Source organism: Neophocaena asiaeorientalis, unplaced genomic scaffold, assembly GCF_003031525.2.
Source record: "Neophocaena asiaeorientalis asiaeorientalis breed wild unplaced genomic scaffold, Neophocaena_asiaeorientalis_V1.1 scaffold469, whole genome shotgun sequence".
Taxonomy (NCBI): domain Eukaryota; kingdom Metazoa; phylum Chordata; class Mammalia; order Artiodactyla; family Phocoenidae; genus Neophocaena; species Neophocaena asiaeorientalis.
In genome coordinates this window covers 663,118-682,602 of record NW_020172691.1, presented here as the reverse complement: position 1 = coordinate 682,602, position 19,485 = coordinate 663,118, and the positions used below count along the sequence as shown (strand labels likewise).

Here is a 19,485-nt window from a genome sequence, read left to right as displayed (position 1 = left end):
GTAGAACATGAAACACCTGCTGGTGGTAAGTGCTTGGGAGAAAAATAAAACCAGGAAGGGCGATCAGGAATGTGTGGCAGGGTTGCAATTTAATAGGGTAGTCAGGGGAGGCATCAGTGAGAAGGCAACATCAGAGCAAAGGCCTGGAGGTGAAAGAGGGAGCCTTGAGAACATCCGGGGGAAGAGCGGTGCAGGCAGAGGGCCCAGGGGCAGCACCATGCTTGGCACGTTGGATGAACAGTGAGGAGGCCCGTGGCCATTACAACTTCTGTTTTTACCGAGAGCCATGGGGAACCATGGGAGGGTTGGGACGATCCGCCTGCCCAGAACAGGCCACCAGCGAAGGCAGGTGTGGGCTAATCCGCCTGGCAGAGTCCTCCTAAGAGGATGAGGGCCCTCATTTTCCTGGGACCAGACAGAATTAGCCTCGGGGACCCTGCCCTGCCCTGCCTGTCCAGCTCTGGAGGAGCCTGGAGGGCGAGAGGGCCCTGATCCAGCCCCCCAGGCAGTGTGGTCCTGGCACTGTGTGTGTCCTCCAGCTTCCTTCAATCTGGTGGGCACCAGTGGTGGTGGATGGAAAGGAGAATGATGAGTAGGCCCAGGTCCCTCAGCTCAAGTGACCGGCCAATGAAGATAACCCCTGTGACCCTGGCAGAAAGGAATGAGAAGTCCCTTCCTTCTGGCTGGGCTTGCTGAACTGGATAGGGGGTGTCAGCTAGAAGACCTGGAGCCACTCCTGCCCGAGGGAACTACCCACTGGAGTTAAAAGGACCCAGAGATGGAGAGCCACATAGCTGAATACTGAAGCACCTGGATCCAGCCGTGCCTGAAGTCAGCCCGCACCCCTGGACATTTCAGTTCCTGAAGCTCACAAACACACTCTTCTGCTCCGGATGACTTGATTCAGGTGAGAGTCCAGTGCAACCCAGAGCGGCTTGGCTAGAAAACCCTCCCCCTCGAGGATGGAGGTTGGGGCCTCTTGGGCAACACTAGGAATTCCAGGAATGAGGGTGAGCAGCTCAGTGAGGCCGGGAGGGGAAGATGGACCTGCAGACGCCCAGCAATCATTGAGGGTGGAGGCTGGGCCATGGGACCACTGGGTCTGAAGTGCCCACCTCCCCACTGCCTCCCCCAAGTCCCTCCTGGCCCTGACATACAACAACACCCAGAGGCATCTGGAGCCTGCCAGCAATTGCCCCAAGAAGTCTTTATTGGCCCCCAGGGCCCTGATTCAGCTTCAATGCAGGGGCCACCCAGTAACCCCAGTGAGGGTGGTAGTCTCCTCTGTTCTGTTCTTGGAGAAGTCTGTTTTTCCAGAAAATAAAAAGTCCAGGGGGTGGGCTGGGGGAGGTACCCCCCCACCGACCCACCGCATCTCCTCCAGGTCACTGGAGAGTCAGGGTGCTCTGGTCCCTCTCCCGCTAGAACTTCTGATTCTTGCTCAGCCGGTTGTGGCGCCAGATGTTGTGTTTCCGCAGCAGCCGCCAGTACTCCCGGGTCTCAGGGTCCAGATCCTCCAGATTCTTGGGGGGACCCACGTTCATCTGGAACAGCCTGATGGGGAGTGGGCAGAGTCGGGGTTGCAGGGCAGCCCCCTTCCCCGCGGCTCCCCCACCCCAGACCCCCTGACCTCAGGGCAGTCCCTCCCCACCCTGAGGACATGGAACAAGGGGGTGCCAGGTTGTGGAACAAGGGAGCGCCCCTATCCCAAGGGTGCTGGGATCTGAGGTGGGCGCACGCCAAACCTTCTGCCTCCTGGCCTTTGTCCGTGCCGCCTGCCCACCTGTAAGGCTTCCCCACCCACTCGCTCAACCTTTCTAAACCTTCCCCAGCTTGAAGGATTGGCACGTGGCAACAGCTTCTGTATCCTGCCACTGCTCTCAGGGCCAAGAGCAAAATTCCCCCTGCAGCCCCCTGAAAGCTGGGCTCCATCAAGTTCCTGCCCTGTCTCCCCCTACTCTCCATCTTGCCTCCCGGGGTACACTAAGAAACCAGGTGCAGTTCTGCCTGGAGCCTTTGCACTGGCTGTTCCTGCCCACCTCTAAAGCTCTGTCCACCCACTCAGGCCGACTCACACACCACCTCCCCAGGGAAGCCCTCCCAGATCCTCAGATTTGGTTAGCCAGGCCCTCCTTACCCAGTCCTGGCACACTCACCACTCTGGGTACTCGGAATCCGGCTTCAGGACCACATCCTGGCCCTCCTTGTAGATGTTGACACCCATGGCGTGCGTGGTGAGCCGGATGGGGTCTGTACACACCTCTGGGTCCTTCAGGGCCTCACCGACCACAGCGCCTTTGCCCCCCTTAATGACTACGGTGGGGGAGAATCATTTCAGCCCAGCTCCACCCTCGGGAGGCCAGCCGTCCCTTTCTGCCCTGGCTGGACCCTGTCTGCTGCATTCAAAATGATTTTAACCGGGACACGGATAGTGCATTAAATGACACTGATATTCAGAGTAACCAAGTCATTCCTCTTCAATCCCATTTTCATTCCTTCTGTTTATCTCACGAAAAAAGAGCCTCCGCTGGCTGCTCTGTGTCTTTAAAACCTCACGTCTGCCAAATCCCTCCTTTCAACAAAGGAGATCGGGCAAGGCTGTATCCAGAGAGAATTTAAATAACCTTGTTTTGGTTTTAATACTTAGATGGGCCCCAATTTCTGGTGATAACCTGCCAAAGGTGACTAATTTGGAAGCAGAAACGTCATAGGGACCCAAGTCCATAACCTACTCCTACCCCCACCCCGACATTAAAAAAAAAAAAAACTTGGGCCTGCGCACTGAGCCCAATCGCGCCCTAGGTACCTCAAACTGCGCCTGCGCAAACAGCTTAGCCTCTACGCTTGCGCGCTGACTCTAGGACGTGCCTCCCCAACCAGCGCTTGCGCACTACCAACTCCCCAATGTCCCTACCATTCTCATCTTGGTCCCTCCTAACCCAGCTCACCCGGTCTCTTGGCATAATCTCGTACATGGAGTCTTACAGAAGCGGCGGGGTCCGGGAGCTCCCGAACCCGCCAGCCGGCCGAGCTCCACGTAGCACCTAAGAGGCGCCTGGCCGCCATGACGTATCCCGGCCGCCTGCACGTGCACGTTTCCGGAGGACGTCTGCGGCCGAGGGGTGCTTGGGAGTTGTAGGCTCCTAGAGATTTATGGGAAATGTATTATTCCGGCCGTAAGCATACGTTAATTGTGATTTCTTTAAACCTTTGTAGATATCCCCAGGTACAGCACGAGGCGACTTCCAAAGGATGTCCGACTTCTTGCCCTTCAGTTACTTATCACTTACTTTAAGTATCACAACTTATACATCCTTGATTCTAGTTAATGAGCAATTACTGAAAACCTAAAACTAATAAAAGTTAACACCATCATTAGGCTCATTATTTTCTAAATCTATTGCTAAATCTGTAACCAGCTCGATTTCGTTTAATTAGGAGGTAGGTGCTATTATTATACCCAGTTTACAACTGAGGAAGCCGGAAGTTTAGGGAGGTAAAGTTAAGCCAGGCGAGCCATTCGGCCGCCCTACTGAGTGCCACAGCGGAGGTCTGTCTACAATATGGTCCCCGCGTCGCTTCCGGTGTCCCTGGAGTCGAAAGAGTCCGCCTTTCACGCTCCTTTAGTATTTTCCAGTCCTGTTTCTTCCCATCTGCCATCCCTTGGAATAATAAGCAAAGCCGTAGCAGTCAAGCAGTGGCTTTAAGCCGCACTTTGCAGTTCAGGAAACAGGCTCAGAAGCCAGCCCGAGCTTTCACTGTGCGTTAATGAAGGTTCCGGACTCGAACTCACGGTCCCAACATCTAACGCCCCCGCGCGGCCAGGCTGGCTGAGAGAACTACATTTCCCAGCAAGTCCCGCGGGCGTGCGCATGCCCAGTGGTCCAGGAGTGCTGCGCGGACAGATCTGCCAGCGCCCAGTCCGGGAATTGGCGAGCGGCGGCGACTGGCAGGACCGGACAAGCCAGGGAGCGGGGTTCTGGGGGCCGCGCGGGTTGAGGCCACCTCGGTTTGGGAAGTGAGTGTGCCGGCGGAGCAGAGCGAGGTCTGGGGCCAGCGCCTGAGGTCACGGGTCTGAAGTCTTGAGTCTGGGGTCCGCTAGAGGACTAGGGTCTTAACTCAGCTTTAGGCTCGAGTTGTGTCTTCAGGCTGGGTCTGAGTGGACCTTAGTCTGGGGTCTGAGTCTGGGGTCGATCTTGAGGGTGGCATTGGAGGTTTTGAGATGAGAGTCCGCTTTCTGGCATCTTGGAACTGTAGTATTAAGTCTGAAATTCTGGGTCTCAAGTCTTGGACTGAGGTCTTGAGTCCTGAGTCTCGGCGACCTACACCGGTCGGGTCTATATAGTCAGAGTATGTCTCCAGCCTCCACATCTCTGGGGAGGAAGACTTGGAAGAACCAGGGCTGGGGTGAACAGGGTCCACGGATGGGGAGAGGTCTGGAGCAACGGGTACAGGGGAATCCCCCGGGGTTTGGAGCCTGGGAAGCCACAGCCTTGCAGCTGCTCATTCTGCACCTCAGTTTCCTCGTCTGTAAAATGAGGATCATAGCAGAACCTTCCTTGTGGGGTATGATGGGGATTAAATTATGTGTTCTGTATGAATACATACCAGGTGAGAGCCGGGTACCAAATTGGAAGCCAGGAAATCTCATCTTTGATTCTCTCTTTCAGATGCTGGCTTGAGCCCAGGGTCCAGGCATGGAATTCCTGACAACCTCCCAACCCCCTCCAGGACCTCCAGCCATGGACTTGGAGGAGCCCAGGGACACACTTTCACTCTCTCAGGACCTCACCCCTAATTGCCCGTGGGACCCGGCACCAGGAGGCCCCGGCAGCCTGAGTCAGATGGAACTTGACGGGCTAAATATTCAGGACCTGCTGCAACAGTTTGAAGCTCTGCCAGGTGATCTGGTGGGCCTGTCCCCAGACGGACCCCCGTGCCCCTTGCACATTGCCACTGGCCATGGCCTGGCCTCTCAGGACATCACCGATGCCCATGGGCTCTTGTCTGCCGAGGCTGGCCGGGAAGACTTGCTGAGCCTCTTGCAGCAAGACGAACGCCCTCCTTCCCAGTCAGGTCCCCAGGAACCTCCGGACCCTGCTCCTCGCCTGTTGCAGCCCCCTGATGACCCAGAGGGGGATATGGCCCCCCAGGAGTGGGCAGAAGGAGCCTCTGTCGAGCAGGACGAGGGCAGGAGCTCAAGCAGCTCCCCAGAACTCTGGCTGGAGACAGCACCTCTGGTCACTTCTGAAGAGCCACCTGCCAGTGCCCAGGTAGAGCCCGCCCCGCCCCCCCAGACCGCTCCACTGCTGGGAGCCAAACAGGAGGACTCAGGCCTACCCTTCTTCTGTCTTCTTCCAGAGCCCCGAGACCCTGGCTTCCTACCCTGCCCTCCAGGAGGGTGAGTGTCCCGCCCACCCTGGCCCCAGGGACTTCGGGGTTTCAGAACAGCCCGACTCAAGCTCCCAAAACCTGGCACAAAGTTTGCCAGTAACGAGTTGCTTCTAGAGAGACTCTGAGGTTGGGTTCGAGTAGATTCCAGACAACTGAAAGAAGAGAGACAGTCCTGAGAATGTTCTAGAATGAATAGGGAGCGTTAGGACAGACTTGGCAAATTGTAGCACTTGACTTGATTCTAGAGCAAGGGTTGGTAAATTACCATCCGTGGACTTTCTGGTATGTTTTGTGAGCTAAGACGGCTTCTGCATTTTTATTTATTTTTTTTAAAATTAATTTATTTTTTGCCATGCCGTGCAGCATGTGGGATCTTAGTTCCCCAACCAGGGATCGAACCCCTGCAGTGGAAGCGCGAGTCCTAACCACTGGACCGCCAGGGAAGTCCCATGCATTTTTATTTTTATTTTATTTTATTATTATTTTTAAGTTTATTTTTGGTTGTGTTGGGTGTTCATTGCTGCTCATGGGCTTCCTCTAGTTGCGGTGAGCAGGGGCTGCTCTTCATTGCGGTGCGCGGGCTTCTCATTATGGTGGCTTCTCTTGTTGCAGAGCACGGGCTCTAGGCGCACAGGCTTCAGTAGTTGTGGCACGTGGGCTCAGTAGTTGTGGCTTGCGGGCTCTAGAGCACAGGCTCAGTAGTTGTGGTGCACGCGCTTAGTTGCTTCATGGCATGTGGGATCTTCCCAGACCAGGGCTCGAACCTGTGTCCCCTGTATTGCCAGGCAAATTCTTAACCACTGGGCCACCAGGGAAGCCCCCATGCATTTTTAAATGGTTGAAAAAACTTGAAAGAAGAACATTTCTTGACAGGTGAAAACGATAGGCAATTCAAATTTCAAATAAAGTTTTATAAATAAAGTTTTATCGGGACAGACTCATGCCCATTCATTAGCGTGTTGTCTGTGGCAGCTTTCATGTTACAACGGCCAGACCGAGTAGTTGCAATGGAGACCATCTGGCCCACAAAATAAAAAATATTTACTGTTTGGGCCTTTGCAGAAAAGTTTGCCAATCTGCTCTCAAGGCATGAGAAGTACCTGTTCTGGCCACCTGGAATGTTCTAGAACATTCTCCCCCACACTATCTGAGGCTCTAGGTCAAAGAACAAGTTCTGTGGTTGTGGGAAAGGAAGCTGGTTTGAACTTGTAGTTCCAAGAAGGTTCTAGAGTCATGGGTGGAGCTGTGATTCACCTAGAGAGTTCCAGAGCCTAGCATTTTGCCTCTGGTTCTAGATTAAAGTGACCTCAGCTGATGAGGGTGTTCTGGAACGAGGAACAGAGCTGTCAGGTTCTACTTAGACTGGGGAGTTCTAAAACCATGGAGTGAATAGGATTTATCTCTGGTTCTAGACCTTTAGGAGCTGTACTAGAACTGGGCAGAACTGTCCAATTCAAGAAAGTTCTACAGCTATACAACAGAAATAGAATTTGAGCCACATGTCACTTGAAAGTTTTTAGTTATCCACATTAAAAAAGCAAACACTTAAAATTAACTTTAATAACATTTAAATTAAGCCCATATATTTAAAATGTTACTTCAACGTATAATCAACAGTTTTTAATTTTACATTTTTTTTACGAGAGCTTTTTTTACGAGAGCTTCTAAATCCGGTGTGCATTTTACACTTACAGCACATCTAAGTCCAGACCAGCCACATTTCAAGTGCACAATAGCCACATGTGCCTGGTGGCTACCATATTGGATGGTGCAGTTCTAGAACCCAGAGCAGAGTTTTCTGTTGTTCTGGAATGCTTAGATCATGAAGGACAGTGGGCAGAACTGGCTATCCTTTAAGTTCACGGGAATGTGGTTTCATTCCCTGTGGCCTGTGGTTCTCCAAAAAGCAATAGCTATTGATTAGAATATTCTAGAATCACTGGCACTGCTGTCTGGCTCTAGGTTGCTCAGGGAATTCTAGAGCCATGGGGGCAAAGCTTTTTGTGGTTCTGGGCTGGGTTGGGGGGATTCTAGAACCATGAGCAGAGTTGTTCTTTCTGGATTGTTCAGCTAATTCTTAGAATTGCCCAGTGCATCTGCATTTGTGAGTTATTGAGGGGATTCTAGAACCACAGGAGGAGCTTCCCAATGCTATATTGATCAAGACGTTCTGGAATCACGTAGTGGAAAAGTGTGATTCTGGAGCAGTGTTGGTTTCTAAAATCCCAGGCAGAATTCTGTGGTTTGAGACGTGTCAGGGAGTTCTAGAATCACAGATCAGGAACCACCTGGGTTTCTGGACAGTTTGAGAGTCTGAGGTATGTCGACAGTTGCCCCTCTCTACTCTGTCTGGGCAGTTCTATGACCACGGGGTAGAGTTGTCTGTGGTCCTGGGCCGATAGAGAATTCTAGAGCAGTGGGCAGAGCTGACTGGCTCTAGATTGATTGGGCTTCCAGAACCATCCAACAGAGTTGACTATGGTTCTATAATGTCAAGGGTTTTAGAAATAGGAGTGGGACTGTCTGGTTCTAGCCTGACTCCTGGAATTCTAGCCACACAGGGCGGTGCTGGGTGTGGGCACGAGAGCTGCTTCTGGCACTGGTTCTGGATACAGAGACTGCTCCTGAAACCACGTCCTCTGCCTGGGAGTCCTTGAGCTGTGGGCAGAGCCAGCTCTAGACTGACGGAGGGCTCCACATCCATGAGGGCTGAGCCACTAATCTGTGCCTCTGGCTGATGGGGTGGCTCTGGGACCGTGGGCAGACGTGTGTGGCTCCAAGTGCCAAGCCACGGGGCAGAACTCTCTGTGCTTCCAGACCATTCAGGGCTCTGGGCAGAGCCCACAGGGGTGGACGAGCCTGGCAGAGGTTCTAGGGGGCTGACCTGCCTCTGCTGTCGCCCTCAGCGTCCGGCCCCTGTGACCACGAAGACCTCCTAGATGGTGTCATATTCGGGGCCAAGTACCTGGGCTCCACCCAGCTGGTGTCTGAGCGAAACCCGCCCCCCAGCACGCGCATGGCGCAGGCCCAGGAGGCCATGGACCGCGTCAAGGTGAAGCCAGGGGCCGGCAGGTGGGTGGGCGGGTAGGTGGGCTGCAGGCCGGGTCCCCCGAGGCCCTCTGAGCCTGGCGGGTCAGAGTCTGGGTCTTTGGGGGCCTCTACGTCCCACCCCGCCCCCCACAGGCCCCCGATGGGGAGACCCAGCCGATGACAGAGGTAGACCTCTTCGTCTCCACCAAGAGGGTCAAGGTTCTGATGGCTGACTCCCAGGTACGGGGCCCAGGCCTGGCCTCTGGGGCGTGGGCGCCTCCGCTGCCAAGCGAGGCCCCCGCAGCCCACCCAGCCTGGTTTCCCCACCCCCTCCAGGAGGCCCTGATGGACCACGCCCTGCAGACCATCTCCTACATCGCTGACATCGGCAGCGTCCTGGTGCTCATGGCCCGGCGGCGGCTGGCCCGGCGGCCGGCACCCCAGCCCCACAGCCGCCGGCTCTACAAGATGATCTGCCACGTTTTCCACTCAGAGGACGTGAGCAGCGGGCTCCGGGTGTCCTGAGGGCGAGGGGGAACTCACAGCGGCCCCTGCTCTCCACCAAAGCCCCACCTGGTCGCACTGTCACCCCAGCGTCCTTCCGTCCCCACCCTCCTGAAGGCCCTGAGCCATATATTCCAGGCCTTCCTGTAAGAGCCTGAGACTGGCAGCCGTCTCCCCAAACCCTCCCTGCCCCAGGCCTGTCTCCCTTCCCCTCCCCCTAGATGCTCGGCCAGCGGCTGGCAAGCCAGTCCCACTTGGGGGTGGATGGGCTGGTAGTAGGGATGTCAGTGGCTGGGGGGGACCTGAAGGAGGTGGGTGGGACCCCCAGAGAGGTGCCGCCCACCCCACAGGCCCAGCTCATCGCCCAGGCCATCGGCCAGGCCTTTGCCGTGGCCTACAGCCAGTTCCTGCGGGAAAGTGGGATCAACCCCAGCCAGGTGGGCTCCCAGCAGAGCCAGGGTGCCACGGGCCCCGGCCACCTCCACAACGGGGACCTCGACCACTTCTCCAATAGCGAGAACTGCAGGGAGGTGAGCAAGTGGGTCCCCCACCCCGGCCCACCAAGTGGCCCTGAAGCCCTCCCGCACCCCCCACCCACCTCCTCCTGCCTCCTCCAAGCAGCCCTCAAGTGCCACCTGTGACCCCCCAGGTGTGCATCGAGAAACGCCGGGGTGAGGGTCTGGGCGTAGCCCTGGTGGAGTCGGGCTGGGGTTCCTTGCTGCCCACGGCCGTCATCGCCAACCTGCTGCACGGGGGCCCTGCTGAGCGCTCAGGGGCCCTCAGCATTGGAGACCGCATCACCGCCATCAACGGGACCAGCCTGGTGGGGCTGCCCCTGGCCGCCTGCCAGGCTGCCGTCCGCGTGAGTCCTCCGGGGTGGCTGGGGCAGAGGGCCTGCGAGGGCCCCCCAGATGGCAGTCCCCCCCTCCCCACGCGGCCGGGAAAGTGAGCCGGAGGCCAGGTCTCTGTGTCTCAGTCCAGAAGGGGCAAGTAGAGCTTCAAGTCCTACCCGCACCCGTGCACTCTGGGAAACCGAGGCTCAGAGAGGGTAAGTCCAGGGACACCACTCTGGTGCGGGAGCAGGATTGGAAAACAAGGCCTGTCCTGTGTGCCATGAGGCAGCAAGTGTATTCTTGAGTCTTGACCCTCGTTGCCCAGACGGGGAGACTGAGGTCCAGAGATGGGGAGGGGCCTGGCCAGGCCAGAAGGACAAGTCTGACTCGGTTCACGCAGTGTGTTACTGAGTGCTTGTAACCCTGCCTTGTGGGCACTGCTAGAACCTTGCTTTTGACCATGAGGAAACTGAGGCCCAGGGAGGTGAGAGGTGGCACAGCTCTGACTCCAAGGCCACCCAGCTCTGGCCTGCATTCTTAACCACTTCTCAAGGGGTCTTGTAGAATCTATAGGTTCCATTTTATGAGTGGGTAAACAGGCCCAGGAGGGGCTGAAGCCCAACAGGAAGTTTGGCAGCCCCACCGGAGGCCCAGCCAGGCCAACAGCCCCCATCCTGTACAGGAGGTGAAGTCTCAGACGCTGGTGACCCTCAGCATCGTCCACTGCCCGCCGGTCACCACGGCCATCATCCGCCGGCCCCACGTCCGCGAGCAGCTGGGCTTCTGCGTGGAGGACGGCATAGTGAGTCCCCAGCCCGCGGACCCGGTGGGGGGTGGGCGGCCCCAGGCGTGGCCCCCTGGGCAGCGTGGCCCTTCCTGTCCCCGCAGATCTGCAGCCTCCTCCGGGGTGGCATTGCCGAGCGCGGGGGCGTCCGCGTGGGGCACCGCATCATTGAGATCAACGGGCAGAGTGTGGTGGCCACGCCCCACGCCCGCATCATTGAGCTGCTCACGGAGGCCCACATTGAGGTGCGCTGCGCGTGGTGGTGGGGTGGTGGGCGGGGCCTGAGTGGGAGGAGGCCGCCTCCAGCTGCCGCCTCCTCTCCGCCCCCAGGTCCACATCAAGACGATGCCTGCTGCCACCTACCGCCTGCTCACAGGCCAGGAGCAGCCGGTGTACCTGTGACCGGCCACCTTCCCCCCACCACTGTGCCTTAGCCCCCGCCAGCCCTGGAACTCCGTCCGCGGACCCTCCTCGGCTGGCCAGGGCCCCAAAAGTTTCTTGGTTCTATATTATTTTCTTATGTAAAAAATTAAAAGCTTATTGAATGGGCAAAGTCTCAGATCTGGGTCTGTGGGGTTGAGGAAGGAAAGACAGCACCCTACTCTGGCCCCTTGTCCCTGGAAGTCACTAGAAGCCAGTGCTGTAAAAATACTCCATTTATTAAAGACCGGGCAGAGGGAGGCAGGTTCCCAGGTTCTGTGTGGGAAGCTGAGTCTCAGCTCCAGGGAGAAAAAGGGAGGACAGGCCAGCTGGCCACCTGGGAGGGGTCACAGGTCAGTGGCCGGTCCCCAGTCATAGCCATCTTCGTCAGAGGACTCCACATCTCGGGCTCGTGTAAACTTTTTCCTCAGAGCATCCCGCTCATATGTCCTGGGGATCAGAAAATAGAACAGAGGCTGTGGGTGGGGAGGGTGTGGACTTACCTACCATTATCTGAGTTGACTCTGGGCTAGGCACAGTGGGTTGCAGTCAGAGATGAGCAAGACTTGACAAACTTCTATACATCCTTCAAAGCCCGCTCCAAATTCTCCTCTTTCAGGGACCCCTCCCAATCCTCCCAGGAAGAGGATTCCTACTCCCATGGCGCTGACTATATGGGGCTTGGAGTAGCTCTGTCTGGCTCTGTCTCACTCAGTAGGCTCCCAACACCACGAAGGCATAGCTTGGTTCTAGGTCTCTTCTCCACCCCACACCCTGAGTCCCAGGGGGAGGGTTGAGGTCCCCCAATGTGGAGTACAGGGGCTCTTACCGCATGCTGTCCTGTTGCCGTTGACCCTGTGAGTGGCGGCCATCCACCTAGCAGAGGGAGAAAGGAGGTTAACGCTTATCCCCCAAGTATGATAAACTGGGATGAGTAACCACTCCATCCCACCGCCCCACCTTTGCCCCCGACAGTGCTACCCACAGGCTTTCTCCTTGCCCCCACAGAAGTCTGGAGCTCATCCCCAATTTTAAATGAGAAAACAGCCTGGGACAGGGGAAGGCCTTGGCTGTGATCTCCCAGCCTGTCAGCAAAGGGGGAGTGGGGTTTCCCACCTGTGACTTTCCTCAGAGGGCTGTTGTCAGGAGTTCATAAATGAATTCGTATATGTCAAGTGCTTAGAGGAGAGCCTGCCCCATAATCAGGATGCCATGGACAGTTGAGCAGGTCGGGTACTGCACAACCCCACGGAGCACCATTCTACCAGAGACATCATAGACTCGTACATTTTTACATTTCCCTAGAGAGGGTCTGGAGGAATTTGTGAAATTCACAGAAAGGCACCTTGGAGGCTGAGGCAGAGGCACAGAGAATAAGTGCTAAGTCAATATCTGTTATTGTTAAACACCCGACTCCCATGGGCCGGGACTTGGACTAAGTGTATTCTGTTTAAACAACAAGCTTGTGGGAATTCCCTGGCAGTCCAGTGGTTAGGACTCAGAGCTTCCACTTCAGGGGGCCCAGGTTCGATCCCTGGTCAGGGAACTAAGATCCCACAAGCTGCATGGCCAAAAAACAAAACAACAACAACAAAATAACAAGTTTGTGACATCAAGACTTTACCATCAATCCCTGTATCTCAGATAAGCAAACTCATGCAGAAGTTAAATATTTGCTTTAAGTGACTCAGTGGTTCAAGTACCCTAGATCCAGGTCCAAGCTACTGATCTGGTCAGGGAAGTATCTGTTCCTCGACATCCTGGCAGAAAACAGGCTCCCTAGGTGTCTCAGCCCCATCCCGAGACCCTTGCTGGGGCCAGCCTGGTGCTCTGCTCACCTGGGTCCCCTGGTGACCCGAGGATCTCCCGTGATCTTGCAGGATCCGAGGCTCATCCTCCAGCACGGGCTCCGAGGACCGGGCCAGGGCTGGCGCCGGGGGCCCCTCGTCCACGTCCATGTGGGGCCCACCCTCGCCATCCGTGTAGCCCTCGCCATCCGTGTAGACACCGCCCTCACCGTCTGTCTCATAGTCGCTGTTGAGCCGGCTGTCGCAGCTCAGATCCGCGGAGCTGTCAGCCAGGCTGCGGTAAGGGAGGTCCAGGTTGTCCTCTGAGGAACTGTCCAGCTGCGGGTGCACATGGCCTGGCTGAGCCGAGCCCCGGCCCTCCCTGATCTTAGAGAAAAGCCCGGACCCGGGACACCACCTTCCAAACTCCAGTCCTCAACCTCAAATTGAGCCTTAATCCTTGACCCCAAGGTGAGTTCTGACCATTGACCTTGGTCCAGACTGAGATCCCAAATCTGAGCTGAGCCCCAACCCTGACTCCAGCGTCAGGAGAAGACCCCAATCAGATCCTAGCCTCAGGTCAAATCTGGGCCTTGGCCATGGCCCCTAACCCAGCCCTAACTGTGACTGTTCCCAAACCCTCACAGGTACCTGGTCCTCGGCCGTCCAGATGGGCCGCGTCTGCTGCTCGCGGATGATAGCCTTGAGCTCTTGGTACCAGGAGTCGCTTGTGCCCTGCAGGGGGATGGTGGCTGCGGGGGGTGGGGAGGGGTATCAGCATGGCTGGGAGACTCAGGCCAGGACCCACCGCCCACCCCAGACCCTGAGCTCCCGCCCCACCTGTGAAGAGGTGGTCACTGTGCTTCCTCAGCTTCTGGGCCTGAGCGTAGAGGCGGCGGGAGCTGCGGCGGGAGGCGGGGGCCAGCCACTGGCGCAGTGCCTTGAGGGCTGTCCGGCTCTCGGGGACACAGAAGACCACGATTGGGTAGTACTGCACGTAGTTAAGGCGCTCAATGGCTGAGGGTGTCACGTCCAGGAGTGCGTGTTTGTCCTGGGCCGGGCCAAAGTTGGGGGCCGTGGGGGAGGGAGACAGACAGTGGAGGGAGAAACACCCAGAGACAGAGCATCAGAGACAGGTGAAGAATCAGAGAGACAGAGATGAAGAGTCTGAGGTCAGAGTGGACCCCAGCCTCTCATACCTGCAGGCCAGCATGTTGGGGTGGGGCTTGGTGATAGCCCAGGCCACAGTGTCTTGAGCACCAGAGCCCCAGTTTGAGTCTCTGCCTCTTCCCAGGACTTGCTGCTGTGTGATTCTGGGCAGGCTCTGTCTCCCTCAAGTCCCCCACATCACAAAGCCTCCAAGAGGGGGAAAACCACACTTGCGGGGTGTGGGGCCAGAACAGGTTGGAGACCTGGGCCTCGGTTTCCCCATCCGTGAAATGGGACCCACAGCAGAGCCTTGCTTACTTTCTCTGCAATCACCCGCACGGTGTCCAGTTTGATGATCTTGGAGGGGCTGTCGGTCCTTGACATGCTCTCTGTGGAGGGGAGAGGCGACTGGCAGCTTTGGGAGGGCAGTCCACTGGCCCTTCAAATTCATGTCTCCCTGCCCCTCCCCTGCTCAAGAACCCACCACGGCTCCCCATGGCCCTTGAGAGAAATCCTAACGCCAGCAGCAGCAGCAGCAGCTCCTGCTGGCCCCGCCTCTGACACCACACTGGGTCCCCTCCTGACCACGACCCTCACCTCCTCCTCCTGAACAGGAGTGGCTGTTACTGGCAGATGGGGAAACTGAGCCAGGGACATACGGTCACCGGCTCAGAGTCACTGAGCCAACGACTGGCATGATGGGGAGACGGATGCATAGTCTGTGCTCCACACACTCACTTTCCCAGGCTCGGTCCCGACTCTGGGCCTTTGCTTGGGCTGTGACCCGAAAGAAGCTACTCTCCCATCCCCTATGTGTCCTCTAGGACATGAGATGGAGTACTGCTTCCTCTAGGAAGCCCTCCTAGATAGTATGGCAGCTGAGGGAGAAGGCATGCTGGGGCCTAAAAGGAGGGGGACGCATACTTGCCTTTTTTCTCTTTGCTGTGGTAAAATGTGTGTAACATAACATGTACCATCTTAACCATTTTTAAGCGCACAGATCAGTGGCATTAAGTGCATTCACACTGTTTGGCAACCGTCCCCACCATCATCTCCAGAACTTTCTCATCTTCCCAAACTGAAACTCTGTCCCCGTGAAACACTGACTCCCCATCCCCCTCCCCCAGCCCCTGGCCCCCACCATCGACTTCCTGTCTCTGTGGATGTGACCCCTCTAGGGACCTCCTGTGAGTGGAATCAGACAGTGTTTGTCTTTTTGTATCTGACTTATTTCACTGAGCATCATGTCTTCCGTGTTCATCCATGTTGTAGTGTCAGAATTTCCTTCCTTTCTTAAGGCTGAATAATATTCCGCGGTGTGTATGGAGCACGTTTTATTTATCCATTACCTGTCGATGGACACTTGGGTTGTGTCCATCTTTTGGCTGCCGTGAATCATGATGAATCTTCATGTACAAGTACCTGTTCAAGTTGCAGCTTTCAGTTCTTTCCACACGTCACAAAAAAAATGTTTTAACTTCTTTTTAACCATTTAAAATATATCAATACCATTCTTGGGCTTCCCTGCTGGCGCAGTGGTTAAGAATCTGCCTGCCAATGCAGGGGACACGGGTTTGAGCCCTGGTCCAGGAAGATCCCACATGCCATGGAGCAACTAAGCCTGTGCGCCACAACTGCTGAGCCCGTGTGCCACAACTACTGAAGCCCGTGCGCCTAGAGCCCATGCTCCACAACAAGAGAAGCCACTGGACTGAGAAGCCCACGCACCTCAACAAAGAGTAGCCCCCACTCACCGCAACTAGAGAAAAGCCCACGCGCAGCAACGAAGACCCAACTCAGCCAAAAATAAATAAATAAATAAAAGAGCCACACCTATTTCAAAAATAAAATAAAATAAAAAAGTATATCAATGCCATTCTTTTTTTTTAAATTTATTTATTGTTGGCTGCCATTGGGTCTTCGTTGTGGCACACGGGCTTTCTCTAGTTGTGGTGGGGGGGGGCTACTCTCCATTGCGGTGCATGTGCTTCTCTCATTGTGGTGGCTTCTCTTGTTGTGGAGCACGGGCTCTAGGCACATGGGCTCAGTAGTTGTGGCACACGGGCTTAGTTGCTCCGCGTCATGTGGGACTTCCCGGACCAGGGATCAAACCCGTGTCCCCTGCATTGGCAGGTGGATTCTTAACCACTGCACCACCAGGGAAGTCTCTGAATACCATTCTTAATTAGCAGGCTGAATAAAGACAGCCATATTTGGCCCAGGAGCTGTAATTTGTTGATTCCCTACTCTAGCTTAATTGTTCCTGCAGTTGTTCATTTTTGGTCTCCTCAGGAGACCCTGTGTATTCGTTCGATGCTGTGTCTATAGCTCAACAGACAAATTTCTTGAACAGACAGACAAATGGCAATTGTCCAATTGGCTCCATTGGCAATGGCTGCTTGGTGAACTGTGTTAAGAAGGATTCTGAGGCTCTATCCAGGTAAAGGGTGGCAAGATTGTTTGAGGATTTCTGGCCCAGGGGTTGGAGGGGCTGCTGGCGGCTGATCTGCCTCATGTTTGGCATGGTTGTTCTTACTCTTTCCCCCAAACAGCATCATTAGCAGTCCCCTTATCAAGCTGCCTCAACCTGGGAAAGGGTTATGAAATGATTCACCAGTGAGGTTGCTATGGGACCTGGTTTCTCACCTGCAATTTCAAACTCATCAGGCATCTCAGCAGTCAACTTCTGCATAGCAATGTCAGCCACAGGTCCCAGGATCACCACCGGGCGCTTGAAACTGGCTGCAGGGCAGAGAATCAATGACAAGAATCAGGATCCCATGCGGGGCAAAGGCTGCTAGCTTCTTGTGCAACTGCCTCTCCACTTTCTCCATAGTAGATCTAGCCAGGCCCATAGCTGCCCAGCTAAAGACTACAACTCCCAGCCTCCCTTGAAGCTAAGGATGGCCATGTGACTACATCCCGGCCAATGGGATGCAAGCAGAATGATGTGTGAAATCTGGGTTGTATCCTTCAAGGGAAGGTGTGAGACCTCTTGGCCTTCTTATACTGGGACTGTTACTTGAAAAGGAAACTTCTTGTTTATACAGTTTGGGGTCTGTCAGAGCAGCTGAACCCAGCTAACTCAGTGATTGGCAACCACCATTACAACCCTCAGGCCACATCTGATCCACTGCCTGTTTTTGTAAATAAAGTTTTATTGGCACAAAGCCACATCCAGCATGTCCCCTCTCTCCTGCCTTCCTGCAGAGTTGAGTCATTTGGACAGAAACCATCTGGCCTGTAAAGCCTAAAATACTGTCTCGCCCTTTGCAGGAAGAGCTTGTTTGACCCCTGGCCTCACCAATACTCCCTTTTACCAGTGAGGAAGTGGGTGCAGAAGGCATCTTGGCCGGAGAAAAGCGAGTAAGCAGACCACTCTTTACAACTGACCCTTCTCTCTTTTTCTCCTCTCCTTCTCTCTTGCTCTTAAAAACTTGATATGTTCAGATTTCTAAACTTTCGTTGGCTGGGGGTAGAAATTAAGTACGTAGCCTTTTTTTTTTTTTTTTTTTTTTTTTTGTATTAAGGCAGTAATCCTTTTTTTTTTTTTTTTTTTTTTTGCGGTACGTGGGCCTCTCACTGTTGTGGCCTCTCCCGTTGCGGAGCACAGGCTCCGGATGCGCAGGCTCAGCAGCCATGGCTCACGGGCCCAGCCGCTCCGCGGCATGTGGGATCTTCCCAGACCGGGGCACGAACCCGTGTACCCTGCATCGGCAGGCGGACTCTCAACCACTGCGCCACCAGGGAAGCCCAGTAAGTAGCCTTTTATGTTTGAGCCTTTTTCGTCTGGACGATGGACCAGCAGCTGGAAAGCAGCTCAGCCCTTTCCCGTCCTGGCTCACCTGCTATTCCCACCCTCCTGCCATTTTCTTTAAAAAGCCTCAGCACCTGGTTTTAATCCTTCTGCCCTGAGGCTGTGGGCAAGAGCTTAATCTCTTCCCTTCCTGAAATCTGAATGAGGTGTATTTTTACCCCTGGTTCTCGGGTAGGGAAAGGATCTATGTGCTGGTTTTGTGCGTGTGTATTTTCATCCTAAAGTAACCAAAAGGGGGTATTTTGGGTGGAAGGAGAGAGGTGAGGATTGTGGCTTCTGAACACTCTTACTTGAGGGCCCCCCTCGGCCCCTCCCACCCTGGCCCACCTTCTCGCAGCACCACGCGTTCATATGGCGGGTAATGACCCTGTCTGGTCAGAGCCGACAGATCCTCACGGCTCCGATGGGTGGTCTTCTTGGCTCCCCGACGAAGACCCCTCAGCCGCCAGAACTCGGCCCGTGTGTTGGAGCCCGCCGAGGCTCCAGGCCCGACCCCCACGGCCCTCTGGGCAGCCTCCAGACTGGCCAGCTGCTCTGCCCTGGAGAGAAGAGAGGAGATGAGTGAGCACCGGGGTCCGGGGTCCAGGATCACAGCCCCAAAGATGTCCAAGGCCGAATCCCGGGACCTGTGAATATGTCACCTCTCACGGCAAAGGGGACTTTGCAGGTGGGGTTAAGGCCCCTGAGATGGGGATGACCCTGGATTCCCCGGGGGTCCTAGTGTCATCACAGGGTTCTTATAAGAGGGAGGCGGGAGGGTCAGAGGCAGAGAGAGACGGGAGATGCTGCGCTGCTGGCTGTGAGGATGCAGGAGGGGCCGCGAGCCAGGGAGGCGGCGCCTCTAGAAGCTGGAAAAGGCGGAACCAATGCTGCCCTGGAGCCTCTGGAGGAACCAGCCCTGCCCACGCCTGCATTTAGCCCCATCAGACTCATTTCTGACCCTAGAACATGAGAGGATAAAAGTGTGTTGTTCAAAGCCCCTAGGTTTGTGGTAATTTGTTACAGCACCTGCAGGAAACTCATACAAGCGCTGACTGGTCAGCCCTGAGCCTTCTGCATGGCTCCCCAGAGGGAATCACCAAGGATGCTAAGTAGTGATGCTGTGCCCTGTCCCAGTGGGCGGTCCGCACCTGCTCTGGCTGGGGATGATGCCCCGCTCTTTTTCCCGGAGGTCACGCCCCATGCGCACCGCCAGCCAGTGGCCTCCGCGGGCGTGGCTCTGCCCAGGGCCGGGGTACAGCGTGTCCAGCACGTGGAAGACATCTCCGCGGGTGAAGCCCAGGCCAGACGGCGGGCTGGGCTCCATCTCAAAGTGCATGCGGATGTAGAAGGAGTCGCCCACGCCAGACTGCACCATCTTCCGGAAGACTGTGGACAGGGAGGCTTCCTGAGCTAGCAGGGCCACAGCCCAGACCCGACCCCTCCCCAGGGCCTGGCCGTGGATCCCAGCTCCACTCTCACATACACACACGCTCTCACACACTCACGCACATACACTCACACACACTCACTGTCCTGCTTCCTCTGCGTCACCAGTTCCACCTCCTCGCCCGGGGGCAGCTCCAGCAGGAACTGCACAGCCTCCTCCCGGGTCAGGTTCTGGAATGGAGTATCATTCACCTGCCGGGAAGTGGGTGCAGGGGTGGGACAAGGGCACAAGATCCCAGCTCTTCCTCCAGACAAAGCCCTCCACCCAACTCCTTCCAGAGCTGCTGTCAAGAGCCCCAGAGATTGGGGGATGGCTTTCCGAAAGGGGCACTGCCCCGA

The 19,485-nt window shown here is 55.8% G+C and overlaps 3 protein-coding genes across 8 annotated transcripts in view; 1 reads left to right on the top strand and 2 right to left on the bottom strand.

Annotated features, from left to right (window-relative positions):
* Window positions 1-70: 70 nt before the first annotated feature.
* On the bottom strand, window positions 71-3,082 carry MRPL54 (mitochondrial ribosomal protein L54). Its single transcript, XM_024739946.1, has 3 exons — window positions 2,949-3,082; window positions 2,157-2,313; window positions 71-1,554 (listed from the first exon to the last, which is right to left on the bottom strand). The coding sequence occupies exons 1-3, from the start codon at window positions 3,064-3,066 to the stop codon at window positions 1,422-1,424; spliced, it is 408 nt and encodes a 135-aa protein (XP_024595714.1). The 5' UTR covers window positions 3,067-3,082; the 3' UTR covers window positions 71-1,421.
* Window positions 3,083-3,885: 803 nt separating this feature from the next.
* APBA3 (amyloid beta precursor protein binding family A member 3) lies at window positions 3,886-11,094 on the top strand. 5 transcript variants are annotated; one of them, XM_024740122.1, is made up of 11 exons: window positions 3,886-4,018; window positions 4,671-5,273; window positions 5,362-5,401; window positions 8,301-8,446; window positions 8,578-8,664; window positions 8,761-8,922; window positions 9,279-9,458; window positions 9,578-9,790; window positions 10,444-10,563; window positions 10,650-10,790; window positions 10,876-11,094. In XM_024740122.1, exons 2-11 carry the CDS (start codon window positions 4,698-4,700, stop codon window positions 10,945-10,947), a joined length of 1,737 nt encoding a protein of 578 aa, XP_024595890.1. In that variant the 5' UTR covers window positions 3,886-4,018; window positions 4,671-4,697; the 3' UTR covers window positions 10,948-11,094. The 5 variants fall into 5 exon arrangements, 4 of the variants coding, with proteins under 4 accessions (XP_024595890.1, XP_024595888.1, XP_024595891.1 ...); XM_024740123.1 differs by having other exon boundaries at window positions 3,927-4,045; window positions 4,671-4,902; window positions 5,073-5,273; window positions 10,444-10,790; XM_024740120.1 differs by having other exon boundaries at window positions 10,444-10,790.
* Window positions 11,095-11,183: 89 nt separating this feature from the next.
* Window positions 11,184-19,485, bottom strand: part of TJP3 (tight junction protein 3) — a 29,749-nt gene continuing 21,447 nt past the window's right edge. The window contains exons 12-21 of one of the 2 annotated variants that reach the window (XM_024740134.1): window positions 19,230-19,338; window positions 18,849-19,086; window positions 18,046-18,257; window positions 16,548-16,643; window positions 14,220-14,290; window positions 13,593-13,803; window positions 13,404-13,504; window positions 12,804-13,091; window positions 11,795-11,841; window positions 11,184-11,415 (exon numbers count right to left, since the gene is read on the bottom strand). In XM_024740134.1, the coding sequence (XP_024595902.1) occupies window positions 11,313-11,415; window positions 11,795-11,841; window positions 12,804-13,091; window positions 13,404-13,504; window positions 13,593-13,803; window positions 14,220-14,290; window positions 16,548-16,643; window positions 18,046-18,257; window positions 18,849-19,086; window positions 19,230-19,338 (1,476 nt within the window). In that variant the 3' untranslated portion in view covers window positions 11,184-11,312. The remainder of the gene's footprint in view (window positions 11,416-11,794; window positions 11,842-12,803; window positions 13,092-13,403; window positions 13,505-13,592; window positions 13,804-14,219; window positions 14,291-16,547; window positions 16,644-18,045; window positions 18,258-18,848; window positions 19,087-19,229; window positions 19,339-19,485) is intronic. The other variant, XM_024740133.1, reaches the window with a different exon arrangement.